The sequence below is a fragment of the Ambystoma mexicanum genome, chromosome 13, assembly GCF_040938575.1.
Source record: "Ambystoma mexicanum isolate Mex_15411 chromosome 13, UKY_AmexF1_1, whole genome shotgun sequence".
NCBI classification, from domain to species: domain Eukaryota; kingdom Metazoa; phylum Chordata; class Amphibia; order Caudata; family Ambystomatidae; genus Ambystoma; species Ambystoma mexicanum.
In genome coordinates this window covers 833,368,946-833,383,822 of record NC_090938.1, presented here as the reverse complement: position 1 = coordinate 833,383,822, position 14,877 = coordinate 833,368,946, and the positions used below count along the sequence as shown (strand labels likewise).

At 50.3% G+C, this 14,877-nt stretch overlaps 1 protein-coding gene across 3 annotated transcripts in view; it reads left to right on the top strand.

Moving 5' to 3' along the window:
* LOC138522087 (major histocompatibility complex class I-related gene protein-like) overlaps window positions 1–14,648 on the top strand; it is a 301,035-nt gene extending 286,387 nt beyond the window's left edge. For all 3 annotated transcript variants that reach the window (XM_069635333.1, XM_069635332.1, XM_069635330.1), the window contains exons 5-6: window positions 2,709–2,975; window positions 13,658–14,648. In XM_069635333.1, the coding sequence (XP_069491434.1) occupies window positions 2,709–2,975; window positions 13,658–13,863 (473 nt within the window). In that variant the 3' untranslated portion in view covers window positions 13,864–14,648. The remainder of the gene's footprint in view (window positions 1–2,708; window positions 2,976–13,657) is intronic.
* The last annotated feature ends 229 nt before the right edge of the window (window positions 14,649–14,877 follow it).

Here is a 14,877-nt window from a genome sequence, read left to right as displayed (position 1 = left end):
TTTCTACATCCGGCATTCCTCTGGCCAGGTTAGCGCTTTTCTACATCCGGCATTCTTCTGGGCAGGGTTAGCGCTTTTCTACATCCGGCATTCCTCTGGGCAGGGTTAGCGCTTTTCTACATCCCGCATTCCTCTGGGCAGAGTTAGTGCTGTTCTACATCTGGCATTCCTCTGGCCAGGTTAGCGCTTTTCTACATCCGGCATTACTCTGGGCAGGGTTAGCGCTTTTCTACATCCGGCATTCCTCTGGGCCGGGTTAGTGCTTTTCTACATCCGGCATTCCTCTGGGCAGGGTTAGCGCTTTTCTACATCCGGTATTCCTCTGAGCGGGGTTAGTGCTTTTCTACATCCGGCATTCCTCTGGGCAGGGTTAGTGCTTTTCTACATCCGGCATTCCTCTGGGCAGGTTAGTGCTTTTCTACATCTGGCATTCCTCTGGGCAAGGTTAGTGCTTTTCTACATCCGGCATTCCTCTGGGCAGGGTTAGTGCTTTTCTACATCCGACATTCCTCTGGGCAGGGTTAGTGCTTTTCTACATCCGGCATTCCTCTGGGCAGGGTTAGTGCTTTTCTACATCCGACATTCCTCTGGGCAGGGTTAGTGCTGTTCTACATCTGGCATTCATTTGGGCAGGGTTAGTTCTTTTCTACATCTGGCATTCCTCTGTGCAGGGTTAGCGCTTTTCTACATCTGGCATTCCTCTGGGCAGGGTCAGCGCTTTTCTACATCCCGCATTCCTCTGGGCAGGGTTAGCGCTTTTCTGCATCCGGCATTCCTCTGGGCACGGTTAGCGCTTTTCTACATCCCGCATTCCTCTGGGCAGGGTTAGCGCTTTTCTACATCCGGCATTCTTCTGGGCAGGGTTAGCGCTTTTCTACATCCGGCATTCCTCTGGCCAGGTTAGCGCTTTTCTACATCCGGCATTCCTCTGGGCAGGGTTAGCGCTTTTCTGCATCCGGCATTCCTCTGGGCACGGTTAGTGCTTTTCTACATCCTGCATTCCTCTGGGCAGGGTTAGCGCTTTTCTGCATCCGGCATTCCTCTGGGCACGGTTAGCGCTTTTCTACATCCCGCATTCCTCGGGCAGGGTTAGCGCTTTTCTACATCCGGCATTCTTCTGGGCAGGGTTAGCGCTTTTCTACATCCGGCATTCCTCTGGCCAGGTTAGCGCTTTTCTACATCCGGCATTCTTCTGGGCAGGGTTAGCGCTTTTCTACATCCGGCATTCCTCTGGGCAGGGTTAGCGCTTTTCTACATCCCGCATTCCTCTGGGCAGAGTTAGTGCTGTTCTACATCTGGCATTCCTCTGGCCAGGTTAGCGCTTTTCTACATCCGGCATTACTCTGGGCAGGGTTAGCGCTTTTCTACATCCGGCATTCCTCTGGGCCGGGTTAGTGCTTTTCTACATCCGGCATTCCTCTGGGCAGGGTTAGCGCTTTTCTACATCCGGTATTCCTCTGAGCGGGGTTAGTGCTTTTCTACATCCGGCATTCCTCTGGGCAGGGTTAGTGCTTTTCTACATCCGGCATTCCTCTGGGCAGGTTAGTGCTTTTCTACATCTGGCATTCCTCTGGGCAAGGTTAGTGCTTTTCTACATCCGGCATTCCTCTGGGCAGGGTTAGTGCTTTTCTACATCCGACATTCCTCTGGGCAGGGTTAGTGCTTTTCTACATCTGGCATTCTTCTGGGCAGGGTTAGTCCTTTTCCTTTTAGCCTCACACTTCCAGTATGAAGGGGCTTTTAGGGGAGTTAACAGTGCGGCAGTTGTGCCACTTCTTGCCAGACTTGGCAGTGCTATATAGATAAAGACGCATGTGCAATCTGGGGCATCTTTCTCCCCCTTGGTGCGGGCCTCGAGGGGGGTGTGATGGCTCTTTTGCCAATGCGCATGCTCAGAAGCTGTCCCATGATACTAATATTGATTGCGTTCCCATCTCTGGGTCTAGGTGCCTCTGGAAGTATTTTACAATTTATAGTAAAGTGCTTCAGTTTATAGTAGTGATGTCAATGTGGCAGTGATGAGTCCATGAAGTTTAACTGGGGTCAGGGATTTGGGAAGTTTCCTGATATGATAGGTTATTTATAATGCACTTAATCCCCAGAGGTTTCCAAGTGTGGACCCGAGGATCGAACCTGTATTGCTCCGTGTAGTCTTGCTTCCAAGGCGAGCACGTTGCCCCTGAGCTATCCTCCCGAGTTAGAATTGAAAGAGGATTGGTATTGCAAAGGTTAATAACCCAACATGTGAATTGTCCCCCCATCCTACGGTGATAACTGCGCCCCCTTGCTCTCCCGGGCAGGCCCACCCTTGCAACGGGCTGCTCCCGCTTGGACCCCTGCATGCGGCCCAAGGACGTGCAGCACGTGGGGGCTGCTACATGCAGGGTTCTCCCAAGTTTTTCTAGACATATATTTGGGATTTTCAGGAAAGGAACAGGCAGGACATGAGCAGTCAGTGTTGGGAGTTTAGGGAGATTGTGGGGCTTGCACAGAGACCGGAATGTTGGGTACAGATGCCAAACACTTAATGGAACTGAAGTATCTCGCCCAGGATAGCCCTCTCTAGTCAGAATAATTGCCCGAGACCAGCCCCCCTCATGTACCCGTCCTGCTCCTCCTTATCCTGTCCCCTCTCTCTGAAGTTTCAGAAGCTGTTGCTTTAGGATAGAAATGGTGTGTAACTGTGGATGTTGTGTTTTTTCTTCCAGTCCCCCCTGCAACAAAGGTTTCCCGAAGGAAGTCTGGCGACCGCACCCTCCTGATCTGCAACTCGTATGGATTCTACCCCCGAGAAATCGAGGTGAAATGGGTCAGAAATGGAGTCGAGATGCCCTCAGAGCAGAGTCCAATCCTCCCCAATCCTGACGGGACTTTCCAGATCAAGACGACGGTGGAACTTCAGAAGGGAGATGATAACATGTACAGCTGTCAGGTGGAGCACATCAGCCTGCCAGAGATTGTGACAGTGGTGTACGGTAAGTAGATGTCATTGTGCAGATCGGGGGTGCATGTATACTAGGTGGGGGTACTGCAGCCTCCTGGGGATTGAGACAGTTGTGTACGGTAAGTACCTGACCTGGGGGGGGTTGTATATGTCACTGTACAGATCGGGGTGCAGTGTGACTAGACGGGTTGCGGGGGGCTGTGCATGCCACTGGGTGCATGGTGACGTGGGGGGGAGTTGTACATGTCCCGATACAGATGCAGGGGTGCGTGGCAGCCTGGGAGGGTTGTACATGTCACTATATAGATCGGGGGTGCAGGGTGACCTTAGGTAGTTGGGGTGTCACTCAACAGATCGGGAGTGCGTGGTGACTTGAGGGGGTTGGGATGGAGCCTGATGAATATTGATAACGTGGTGTGATGTGGAAAAATGCCTCCCTCAGGATGCGGTGGAAGCAGGAGGACTGCATTAAAATGCAGCCCAGGATAGATTTTTAATATCGGTCTCTAGTGCCATATGATAATATATGGGCTGACGTAACCCCCTTAAGCGGGGCCGGAAAGGGTCTACCACCAAGGAACAATGTCCAAAGGCTCATTCTATAACACATTTTTCTGGATGTATTGGCTAGAAGTGTATGTTTAGCGGAGAGTGGAAAGTATGGCTGAGCGGTCTGCCCAGACGAGGGGTTTAGGGGTGGCTGCCAAAACGCAGTTGGAGGAGCTGAAAATCGCTTCAAGTGTGTGGCCTGCAGTGTGGGTGGGTCCTGTGGTATGCCGGGTAAGGTTGAATGCCTCCAGACTGTCGACCAGGGGTTGAGTCATGGAGTTGTTGGGCAAGTCAACGGGCGGCATGCCTCATAGGGAACGCTAACTGTGCTATCGCCGTAAAACAGCAGAGGTCGATTCTTGTAAAAAAGCAATCCGAAGTTGAAAGAGTTGGCATCTTCGGAGACCGCTGTCCCTCCGAAGGGTTGCCTCTTCGGGGATGCTTTTGTCAAGGACATATCCAAGTTTGTGCACACGTTCGCTACCCTGGACAAGGCACAGGCATACCTCACGAAACTCTTTGCCCCCAGAGTTTTTGGGGAACCCGGCAGAGAACAAAGCCGCTCTGCCGGCCGTGCAGGCCGTCCACGCCCTTTCTACAGAGACTCATGGCGCACTCAAGATACCAGGAAAACCAACACCACCTTCACCACGTGAGGCAGAGGTAGAGGGCGAGGCTGGAAAAGCACTGGTGGAACTCCAACCCCCACCACAGGTGAGAGCGCGAGCTCCCGCTACAAACGCATGCGCTGCAATACCTGCGATAGGCGGCAGATTAGCCACATGCTTAGACAGGTGGCAAGAGATCACTGGGGATACCTGGGTCTTTGAGGCGGGCCGGGGGTTTCCAGCTAGAGTTCTTCGAGGAACCCAGTCAGGCAGAGCTGCCCAGGCTGCTGGTCCTCTCGGAACAGGCCCAGATTCTTAGGGGAGAAGAGGTCGCAAAGCTTATTTAAAAAAAAAAAAAAAGGGGGTGGGGAGGGTGACCATTCAGGTTGGTGATGGACCAGGCGGTTTCGTGAGCAACCTTTTCCTAGTGAAGAGGAAGGAAAAAGTCAGACCAGTCCTAAACCTCAGAGCCCTCAATGCGTTCCTCATTTACCGGCATTTCAAGATGGAGGGCATCCACCTTTTTTGCGGGATATCCTGCAAGAGGGAGACTGGCTAACGCGCATAGATCTCATACACACCTTGACGAGTCTCACCAACGTTTCCTTCAGTTCCTTTGGGAAGGTGGAAGTGGCAGTTCACCTGCCTTCCGTTTGGGCTGTCCTCGGCTCCTTGGTGTTTCACCAAGGTGCTAAAGCCAGTAGTGGCAGAGTTACGCCACTGGGGCATGATTGTTATCATATACCTGGACGATATATGTCTCATGGCGCAGAACGCCCAGCTCCTGCGAGAGCATATAGCGGAACCAACAGGACTATTGGAAAAATTGGGGATCAGTCCAAACCAGAAGATGGAGTTCCCGGACTTCATTATAGACTCGGTACAGGAGTTCTGAGTCTGCCGTTGCAAAAAGTCGACATCAAAAAAGAGATCAGGTCCGTCCTGGCCAGGGACCAGGTTTCTCTGAGAGCTAGCGAGGATAGTGGGGAGGCTCGCCTCTTCCATTCAGGCGACCTTCCTAGCGCCCCTCCATTATAGAACTCTGCAGCGGTTGAAGGTTCAACACCTCAGGGAGGGGCTGGCTTACGAGCAGGAAGTTCTGCTGTCTCAAGACACGAAGATAGAGCTGCACTGGTGGGTCCAGCACATGCAGGCCTGGAACGAGAAGGTCATATTTTTCTCTCTCACGGTTCTAGTCACAGAGTCAGACGCCAGCTGCAGGGGCTGGGGAGCACGCTGCGGGGAGATCTCGACCGAGGAGAGCCGTCAGCACATCAACTGTCTGGAGTTGTTAACGGGCTCTTTTGCGATCAAGAGTCTGACTCAGGACAGAATGCAGTGCTGCATTCTGCTAAAGATGGACAGGCCTCAGCCATACATTATATCAATCGGCTAGGCAGAACTAAGTCCAGATTGCTAGCGGAGTTGGCCAAGGAGTTCTGGCACCTATGTTTGAGCAACTGACTCACCGTCACGGCAGAGTACCTGCCCGGGTTAGCCAACCAAGTGGTGGATGGGAACTCCCGCTATCTCAGAGATTCCAGCGCAGGACAGGATAATTTTTCTCGTCTTAAACTGAAAGGGCCATGCATAACAGATCTTTTTGCCTTCAGGCTGAACTGACAACTACTGCGTTTTTTCCGCTGGAGGCCGGACCCGGAAGCTGCCGCCACGGACGCCTTCCTGCAGCAGTGGGGACTGGCAAGAAGTATGCCTTCCGGCCCTGTGTGATGATTGCCAAGCCTTTGGCGTACGCAAGGCGTAAGAGTGAGGCTGGTCCTGGTAATGCCAGCTTGAAAGAGTCAGGTCTGGTTCCCTGATCTTCTGGACCTCTCCTGCGACAGTCCGGTTCTGCTGTGCAACTGGTCAGAGATACTACTGGATCTTACAGGGCTCTCGCACCCGTTAGTCCTTCTGGGAACTCTCAGACTAATAGCTTGGGTGATTTCAGGAGTACTTGGAGAAAGCCAGGCCTTTCAGGAGACGCTGACCAGTTTATCAGAGAATCCTGGGCGCCAAAGACAGCTAGATCTTACAGGGCAGCTTGGACCAAGTGGTGCAGTTGGGGTCTGGAGAGGAGCATACACCCCGCTTCTGCAGATGTCATCCATATCGTCAATTTTCTAGCAGCCCTGGCGGCCCAAGGTAAAGCATATAGAACAGTGAGCACCTACAGGTTGGCTATCTCGACAGGCACAAGCAGGTCCTGGGAGCTCCTATAAGTGAACACGCTCCGATATCTAGGCTGCTCAGAGGAGTGAAAGCCATTCAGCTGCCGAACCCGAAAAACTCACGTCTGTGGGACGTGAACGTGGTCCTCCGTTTTTTTAAAAGATGACCGGACAGTGCAGATCTATCCAGGAAGGAGCTCTTGGCTAAACTAGCAATGCTATTTTATCTAGTGGTGAGTGTCCAACATAGGAACGCTGGAGATAGACATTAAGGGGGTCATTACGACCCAGGCGCTAATTGCGCCAACTTTACCACCATGGTTTAAACTACGTTTACACCATGGTGGATGGCGGATTTACCGCCCCATTCCAAGGTAAGTGGGGCGGTAAATCCCCATTTCCCATTTTCCCTTCCCCATTCCCATTTTTGCCCCATAGGGCATAATGGGAGTGGGGAAGGCGCTAATTACGCCACCGTAAATTACGGTGGCATAATTAGCATCATGGCAGGTTAGCGCCATGGATTTTAACGGCTGCTAAGAGCAGCCGTTAAAATCAGAATAGGCGTTAAGGGTTAACGACGGCGTTAACCCTTAATGCCTGGGTCGTAATGAGGCCCTAAATCCTTTTTGCCAGAAGGGGTCACCTTTCATGTGAGGAGAAGGACCAAGACAGCTATCGGCTCGGTATCCTTTCCCTCCTTTACGGAGCAACCAAGGCTGTGTCCGGTCAGATGCCTTAAAGAGTATGAAGCAAGGACTGCACCCCTTAGGCCCGCAGGGAAGAGCAGACTGTTTATCGCACTCTGCAAGCCTTTCAAGGCGGTGTCAGTGGACACCCTGCCCCATTGGGTCAAGTGGGTCATGCTCCAAGCCGGCATAGATATAGACCATTTTGGGGCACACTTGGCACTGGGTGCCATGACCTCCAAAGCATTTTCTAGCGGTGCCAGGCTACAAGACATCATGAAAGCCACAGATTGGTCGAATTAATCCACGTTGAAGACATTTTATTTTAAATCTATCGATTGGGTATCCTCGTTGGTGGCAAGTAAGCTTTAAACGAGCATAAATACGAGTCTCAGAGTCTTGACATAAAATTCTGATTTTCCATACTAACTACAGGAGTGTCATAATTCTATTAATGACACGGAGGCAAAGTATTATCCCACCCACGCAATCGCTAAGAGTCTAGAGAGGGCAAGCATGAGCTAAGCCAAGCGATAGACCAACACAGAAGCGCAAACAAGAAGGCTGGCAAAGAGGCCCACAAAGGCGACTCTTTGCGCAACTGTCCACCCGGCGTCTTAACGAGTGTCTGCACTACCATGTGTGTCCTCTCCAGTTGCAGAGGGTTAGCCGGCTATGTAGCATAAGTAACTGAGTTTTTGTTGTATATTAACAGACTTCGAATTCTTAGATTTTATACTATCACAATGCACACTGGCACTTTCTTTTGTATGTGATTTTTTTTATTTTTTATAAAACTTGTCATTTAGAAAATAATGTGTCCATGTATTGTTGTTGCAGTGAGAATTGTAAATTTAAATGTGAACATTGACTATTTTCATAACACTTACTATTAAACATGCTTTTATCTATTGTGACGAATCGCGGGATTCAGACACTTCTCCCCATGCTGAGGGGCTTTCCCTGCGAGGCTAGGGAGGTGAACCCGCTAGGGGGATACGCTTCCTAGGGGTCGAAGCAAGCAGGACCTCACTGGGAGACACTAACCCCTTGGACTAGGACTCCTGTTCCGAAGAGGAACTCCCTAAATTACTCACCCACAGTCCTCCTGCAACCACGTCTATCACAAGAAGACATGGAGAAGCAATGAATGTGCGTTACTGTGGTGCAGAAACCTTAAATCCATCTGTGAAAGAAGTGGAAATAAAAGAAGTAAGACTCATTGCTGGACCCATTGATTCCTAGTATAGAGGTCAACCAGGTTTCCTGGAATAAGATCAGATCAGAGTTCTGTACAATCAAGCTTTTTTAGGGTCATGTAAGATAGAAGAGTATCCCCTGGTATTCCAAGAAAGAAAGCTCAGCTGTGAGCTTACTAGAGCCTCTTTTGGGGAGGACCATCTTAAGGAGGACTTGGGAGATAATCTCCGGAGCCATGTCCCACATATTCATAGCAGTAGGCGCAGCACTCATTTTGCTTGGGATTTTCATTGATTGTTTTTCTTCGGACCCAGGGCATATCTTAGAGACCAAAAAGCCCCTCAGATCCCACGCTTCTGTAGCCCCCAAGATTGTCTCTTGGCCCAGTCTTGATTTTAGAACCAACTCGACAATATCTGTGTTGGCTTTGTGAGGGAAGCTCACTAAGTCAATATCGGAGGAAGAAAAATACTTTTAAGGATGGAATAGACTTGTTCAACTTCTTGTATTTTCATTTTGTTGTGCGGTTGCAGTGCACAGGCCATATACAGCTCTGTCACTTGTAGGCTGTGTGAAGGAATCATGAAGAAGGACACAGACGACAGATTCAAATGTCAAAACAAACACAAATGTCAGGATGGACAAAGGCCTACCTTGCCCTATGCTAAGGTGGGATGTCCCTGCCTAAAGAAAACCAAGGAAAGTCTGAGTCAAAGAGTTCCACTGCAGAATCGGTTTCCAAAACCTATACTTGCCCTCACGACTAATCTACACAATGTGCATGGATGTCAGCAACCAAAAGAAAAGTGTTCAAACCCAAAGTTCTGAGCTTCTTCCAGCTCGCAGCTTCTTCTCAGCCCCCTTCCCCAAATGTGAAATAGTTCCATAACAAAGTCTCAAAATCATCCTCCGTAAAATAAAAGGAAATTAGTCTGAATCAGGACCCGGGGTTCTCTTCCCCAAGTTTAAGGCAGTTCACAACAGAAGCACTGGTGCTCCCTTCACCAAATTCTAAATAGTTCACAATGGAAGTACTGGGGTTTCCCTCCCCCAAGTTCAAAAATAGTTCACAATGGAAGTACTTCTTTTCTTTAGTGATTCAATTATACTCTGACTTGGTTTTATCCCATTCAATATTGAGTTGATTTCTTTTCCATTCTTGTTTAGTTTTAGGTTCAAAGATTCAAAAGTTCTGGTTTTACATTTGGCTGATTTACATTCACTCTGGTATTTCGAAAAAACCATCTGCTTTGTTTTGATTCAGTTTGATGTTTAAATAGCCTTTTGCTCGGCCCTGGCTGCTCACTTCACCGCCAAAACACAGGACGTTCTGACCACTCTCACCTCTGAACCCATTCTTGCAACAACATCTCTTGGGCTCCTGTTGGCCGCCCTCTCCCCTCCCCCTCTGGAAGCACGGAAACTGCTCTGCTGAACACCGTGAAAACCTGCTCTCAAATCTTGACTCTTAACTCTCCCTCTGTCCTCAGTCTTCTCGACCGTTCCTCTACTTTTGACACAGTAAACCACAATATCCTGATTCTCATCTCTGAGACACCCTGGGGATCACAGATCAGACCCTGGCATGGCGTGCCTCCTATCTCTCTGACCATCATTCCCAGGTGGAACTGGGGTCTTTTCTCTCCGCTATCACACTCTCTACTTGTGGTGTCCCCCAGGGATCTAACCTATCCCCCTGGTTCCTCAATGTCTACATGGGCCCTCTGGCCCGCATGATCTCTGCCTTCACCTCCAACTTTGTGTTATGCGGATGACACAGCTCTCTTTCAGGAAACCCTCGGCCTCCTCCTCCTCGCTCATCCCCGACTGACCGCAATTCAGTCCTGGTGTGCTGCAATCAATCTCTGCCTCAATGCCAGCAAGACAGATTGTCCTCATTGGGACCCCTGCTCCCGCCTTCCCACTCTCACTATGGCATGCCTCCCTTGACCCTGCACCCTCACCCACTAGTGAGGCAAAATATCTAAGGGTCATCTTCGATTCTACTCTCTCCTTCTCCTCTCACATCTCGGACATCTCCAAAAAATCCCACTACCAGCTGCACCTCCTCAGAGGTTTTGGACCTTTTGTCACCTTCCCCCAGAGGCTTACCATCTCCAGAGCCCTGGTTCTTTCCAGACTGGACTATTGCAACAGTCTCTTTGTCAATCTTCCTACTTCCACTCTCCGACCTCTTCAACTCCAGGACAGAACCGCAAGACATCCTTGGCCTCAAGCCCAGGGACCGCATCTCTCCAGCACTGAAATCCCTCCACTGGTGCCCCGTGACTGCACAGATCAAGTTCAGGACCCTCTGCATAGTCCACAAGGCTTTCTGGGGCCGGGCCTGCACTATCTACAACTCTCCCACCCTAAATACTCTCCTTCTAGAGCCCTCTGCTCATCATCCTCCAACTCTCACGGGTGAGCTGATTTTCAAATTTGGGGGTTGATCTCTTCCCTCGACATGTGCTCTGGAACAGCCTCCCTGCCTCTCTCTGTCTAGAGCCTGATCACCTAGAGTTCCAGAAACTCCTCAAGACCTTCCTCTTCTCTTCCTCCTCTCTCCCTCTCCCTTGTTAACCCCCTCTCTATTCTTGCCTACTGTCCTCCTCCCTCTCTCCCTAACTTGGCTCCGTTCTGACTGGTCGCCTGCTGCCCTTCCAGAGCCACACAGGTCTCGGGCTCCCCCGCCAGTCCTCGCACTTGCCCCCAGGTCTCTGCACTCCACCCACCATTTCTGCACTTCTTTACTCATTCCTCGAGAATGGTAACCTCTCGGCACTTAACCCAGGGCATTGAACTTACCATCTGTCACGCACTTGCACTATTTGGAATATCATTGGCCGGGTACAGTAGCTTAAGGACTGTATGTTCGTCTCCCTCTCCTCCCCCTCATCCCCCTTCACTCCTTACTTTTTGTCTTACACCTGCACTTGTAGTAAGGCTCTCAGGCCAAGTTTGCTAGTCATTGTTGCAAGATCATTCGGAAATTTCAAGGCCTAATAATGACTCTGTATTCCCCTGTTCCTGTCCCGCCTTGAAGCGCTTTGAAGCAGTTCACCTGTGTATAAGCGCTCTATAAATAAACAATTACAATTTCAAAAGTTGAGCGATTAACATTTTGTCTTCTTGACACCATTGAAATGTCTTTTTCCCAGATTGGAACATTTCAGAACCGTTCCTTCTCCTTTCTTAAGGTGCATAATCACTTTAATACTTTACGTGATTGTTAATTCAATCAACAGTTCAAACAGAGACTTTCGAAAACGTGTTCCACTCCTTTCAGACCCACGCGACCACTCCGCTACAATGTATGCTTTCACAATCGATGGTTCCTTCAAGGCGCTCGTGGTCAGTTTCACACTGGGTTTCCTGGTCTCTGAAACTCACCGGCTTCCTCTGCGGACTCCCCGCATATCGCGCTGGACTCTCTTCAACTTCATTGCCTCCAGGATAACCTCCTCTGTCCCTGGGACACTCCTGCGCTCTCGCAGCGCCATGGGAGAACGAGCACTCTGCCTCTCGATAGAAGGCCAGTCCTTCAGTATGCCACCTTCTCTTGCCTTGCAGTTGTGCCAGAGAACTGGTGTTGTCATGCCATCCCAGTTGGGACTGCCAACTTCTACAGTCCCTGGTATTCCGACCCTTGTCACACGCCAGCTCTGCATAAAACGGCTCCCAGCAGTGTCTCGCCTTTCTTTCCTTCTCCCTTACTCTTTTGGCTTCTCACCTTTTATGCACATGTGGTTTGTTAATGAGCCGCAGGTGCGAGTCCTGTCTTTCAATGGCCTGAATGTAGTTAGGCTTATTAGTGAGCCATGCCTGGTCTTTGTAGTGGTATTCCTCTGAGGCTCTCTTCCTTGTCTCCGTACCAAAGTGGTGTTGTTGCATGATGGTGTGTATAACTCCTAATCTGCTCTTCCTCGTCCTAGTACTAGAGTGGCATGACTGAGACCAAATAAGGCGAGCTGGTTTACAATAACCCATAAAGGTTTCTAAGGATTGAGTGGGTTGTCATTAGGAAACAGGGGATACCATGTCTCGCCCAAGGGCCCCCCAGTCGCCAAGGAACCTCCACCCAGGTGATCCTCCCTCACTTGTCCACCCTCGGGTCAGGATCCAAGAGCGATGGCCTTTCCCTGGCCACCTGCGCAGAGGAGCCATGGGGAATAGGAGTGAGAATACCCTCAGGTTTCTCACAGCTGTTAACTCAGTGTAATTCTGTGTACATCGTTCTCTCTCTGTATGAGTGGCAATGTGTTTTTAAGGGGGCTGTCCAACCTGGCCTGCTGCCAACTCGTTCTGAAGAGCTTTTCTTGAATCTGACGGCACATATTTTTACGTTTGGAAACCTGGTTCCCACTGGTGTTAGAGGTGCCTACAACATAGCTTGTGGCCCTCCACGTTTGTGGACTCTGGGGCCCCAGCGCTTCACTGGGTCTTCTTTCCCTGACACTTTCCATGTGGGATTGTCAAGGGATGTGGCTGCACACAGCACACTTGAACAGCCACTCCTGGGTCTTCAGCCATTATTGGCTAGCTGATGCTGCGGCCCTGGCCTGACTGCCCACCCCCGCCCCACCCGGCCACCTCACAACCCCCCCATGCCTGCTGGAGACCTTTGGGTTTGATTGTGACAGCTCGTCTTTCTGAGTGAGAAGAATTCTAGGATGGAGAGAGGGACGTTAGCCTTTTTGGTTTCACACTGAAGCTGTCAGCTTGTCGCTGGGGGAATGCCCCGGTGCTGGGGGGCAATTGTAACCGGCCCCGCTGTCAAGCAGAGGTCTTTTTCTGTCAGAAATGCCCTTCATTATGTACCCTGTTTCCACTCGGTGGCAGAAGAGCAAAGCTTAACATCGTTGGAGCTGCACTCCACTGACCAATGAAAATGCTTAGAATGATGGCTGTAACTGGCGATAAAGGCCTGCTGTCCCAGAACTACTATGTCATATGCTGATTGGCCATTTCAGCATACTGATTTTGAAGCCAGAGGTCACCACATGTGAACACGCATTCCACTAGCCAGTACATATGGACTTGCGCGATCTGAGTGACACTTGGCCTAGTAGGATCGTTGTCTGTTGTCCCCTTGTCCCCCCCCCTCCCCCCGCCTCTTCGCGCTTTGAAACACTTGTGTATAGGCGCGTTATAAATGCCACATCATATCATATAGCAGTGTATTTATTATTATTTCAGACAGCAGGCTGCCCTGCATGTTTGCTGCTTCCAGAGGGTCTGTTAATAGCATTAATGGGCATTCTACGGGCACGATCGTAAGATAATTGATTTTTGATTCGAACTTGTAATTTGGTCTGCTGTTGATTATCCCCTTGTAATGCCCTATACAATCCTCATCCGTGCTGGAGTAACCTGCTTTTCTACAACGCTTGTTATTAATAGCGCCTGTTACTATTACCTACAATAATCGCTGTTGTCATTGTTCAGTTTGGCGCTGTGCCACGTGCAGGCCGTTAATAATCTGTGTCGTTCCAGGTGGTGGTCGGACGCACTGGTGGGTCCTTGCTCTGGTTTCCATTGCTGCTGCTGCTGCTGGCATAGCCATGGCAATCCTAGTCTGGAAATGTGGCCTGGTGGAACAGCATGTCTGCAAAGGAGCTTCAGGAAGAGGACAGGCTCAAGTGGAGATGGCAGTCCAGTGGGCAGCACAGCAGAACAATGGTGCGCCCGGGATCCTGTGAACGCTGCCTGCTTTAGGATGCAAGACTGACTGGGCCACGTGGTCAGGTTGCTAAAAAATACAGAGCGCGGGAATCTAATCGTGGCCTTTGCACCCCCAGAACTGTACAATGGTCCTCTGTCTTCTCAGTTCAAGTGCCTCCAGTTGTAGGATGCTCTGTCAAGGAAGGCCCTCTCCTGGATGTTCCCTGCCCTCTTCCCGCATCCCTAGTCCATGAGCTGGTCTAAACTAGCCCCGTTCTGTGTGAGGCCCGTCTTGCACTTTACTGCTCCTGCAGCTCGCTCCACCCACCCATCACCAAATACTACAGAAAGGGGATCCAAGCCCTGCCTGGACAGTGCCTAGACCACGCGCTAAAAGGCAGAGTTGTAGAAAAATGGATGTAAGATTTTAAGTGAAAAGCTGTCCACTCCATTCCAATCCATGCCAATCTAGAGCAGGAGGGTCGCAACCTTTGCTTTAATGAAATTTGTTGTATGCATTTAGGGCCCGCTTGAGCACCTCCTGAAGTCATCACACAACTGCTCTCCATCTGACTGCATCTAGTGCCAAGCTTCGGTTCTAGGTCTAAACTCTGCTCTAATCCGAGCTGTACTCTCCTGAGCCCCACACTCCATCTAACTGCATCTAGTGCCAAGCTTTGGTTCTAGGTCTAAACTCTGCTCTAATCCGAGCTGTACTCTCCTGAGCCCTTCAATCCATCTAACTGCATCTAGTGCCAAGCTTCGGTCCTAGGTCTAAACTCTGCTCTAATCCGAGCTGTACTCTCCTGAGCCCTACAATCCATCTAACTGCATCTAGTGCCAAGCTTCCTCTGCTCTAATCCGAGCTGTACTCTCCTGAGCCCCACACTCCATCTAACTGCATCTAGTGCCAAGCTTCGGTTCTAGGTCTAAACTCTGCTCTAATCCGAGCTGTACTCTCCTGAGCCCTACACTCCATCTAACTGCATCTAGTGCCAAGCTTCAGTTCTAGGTCTAAACTCTGCTCTAATCCGAGCTGTACTCTCCTGAGC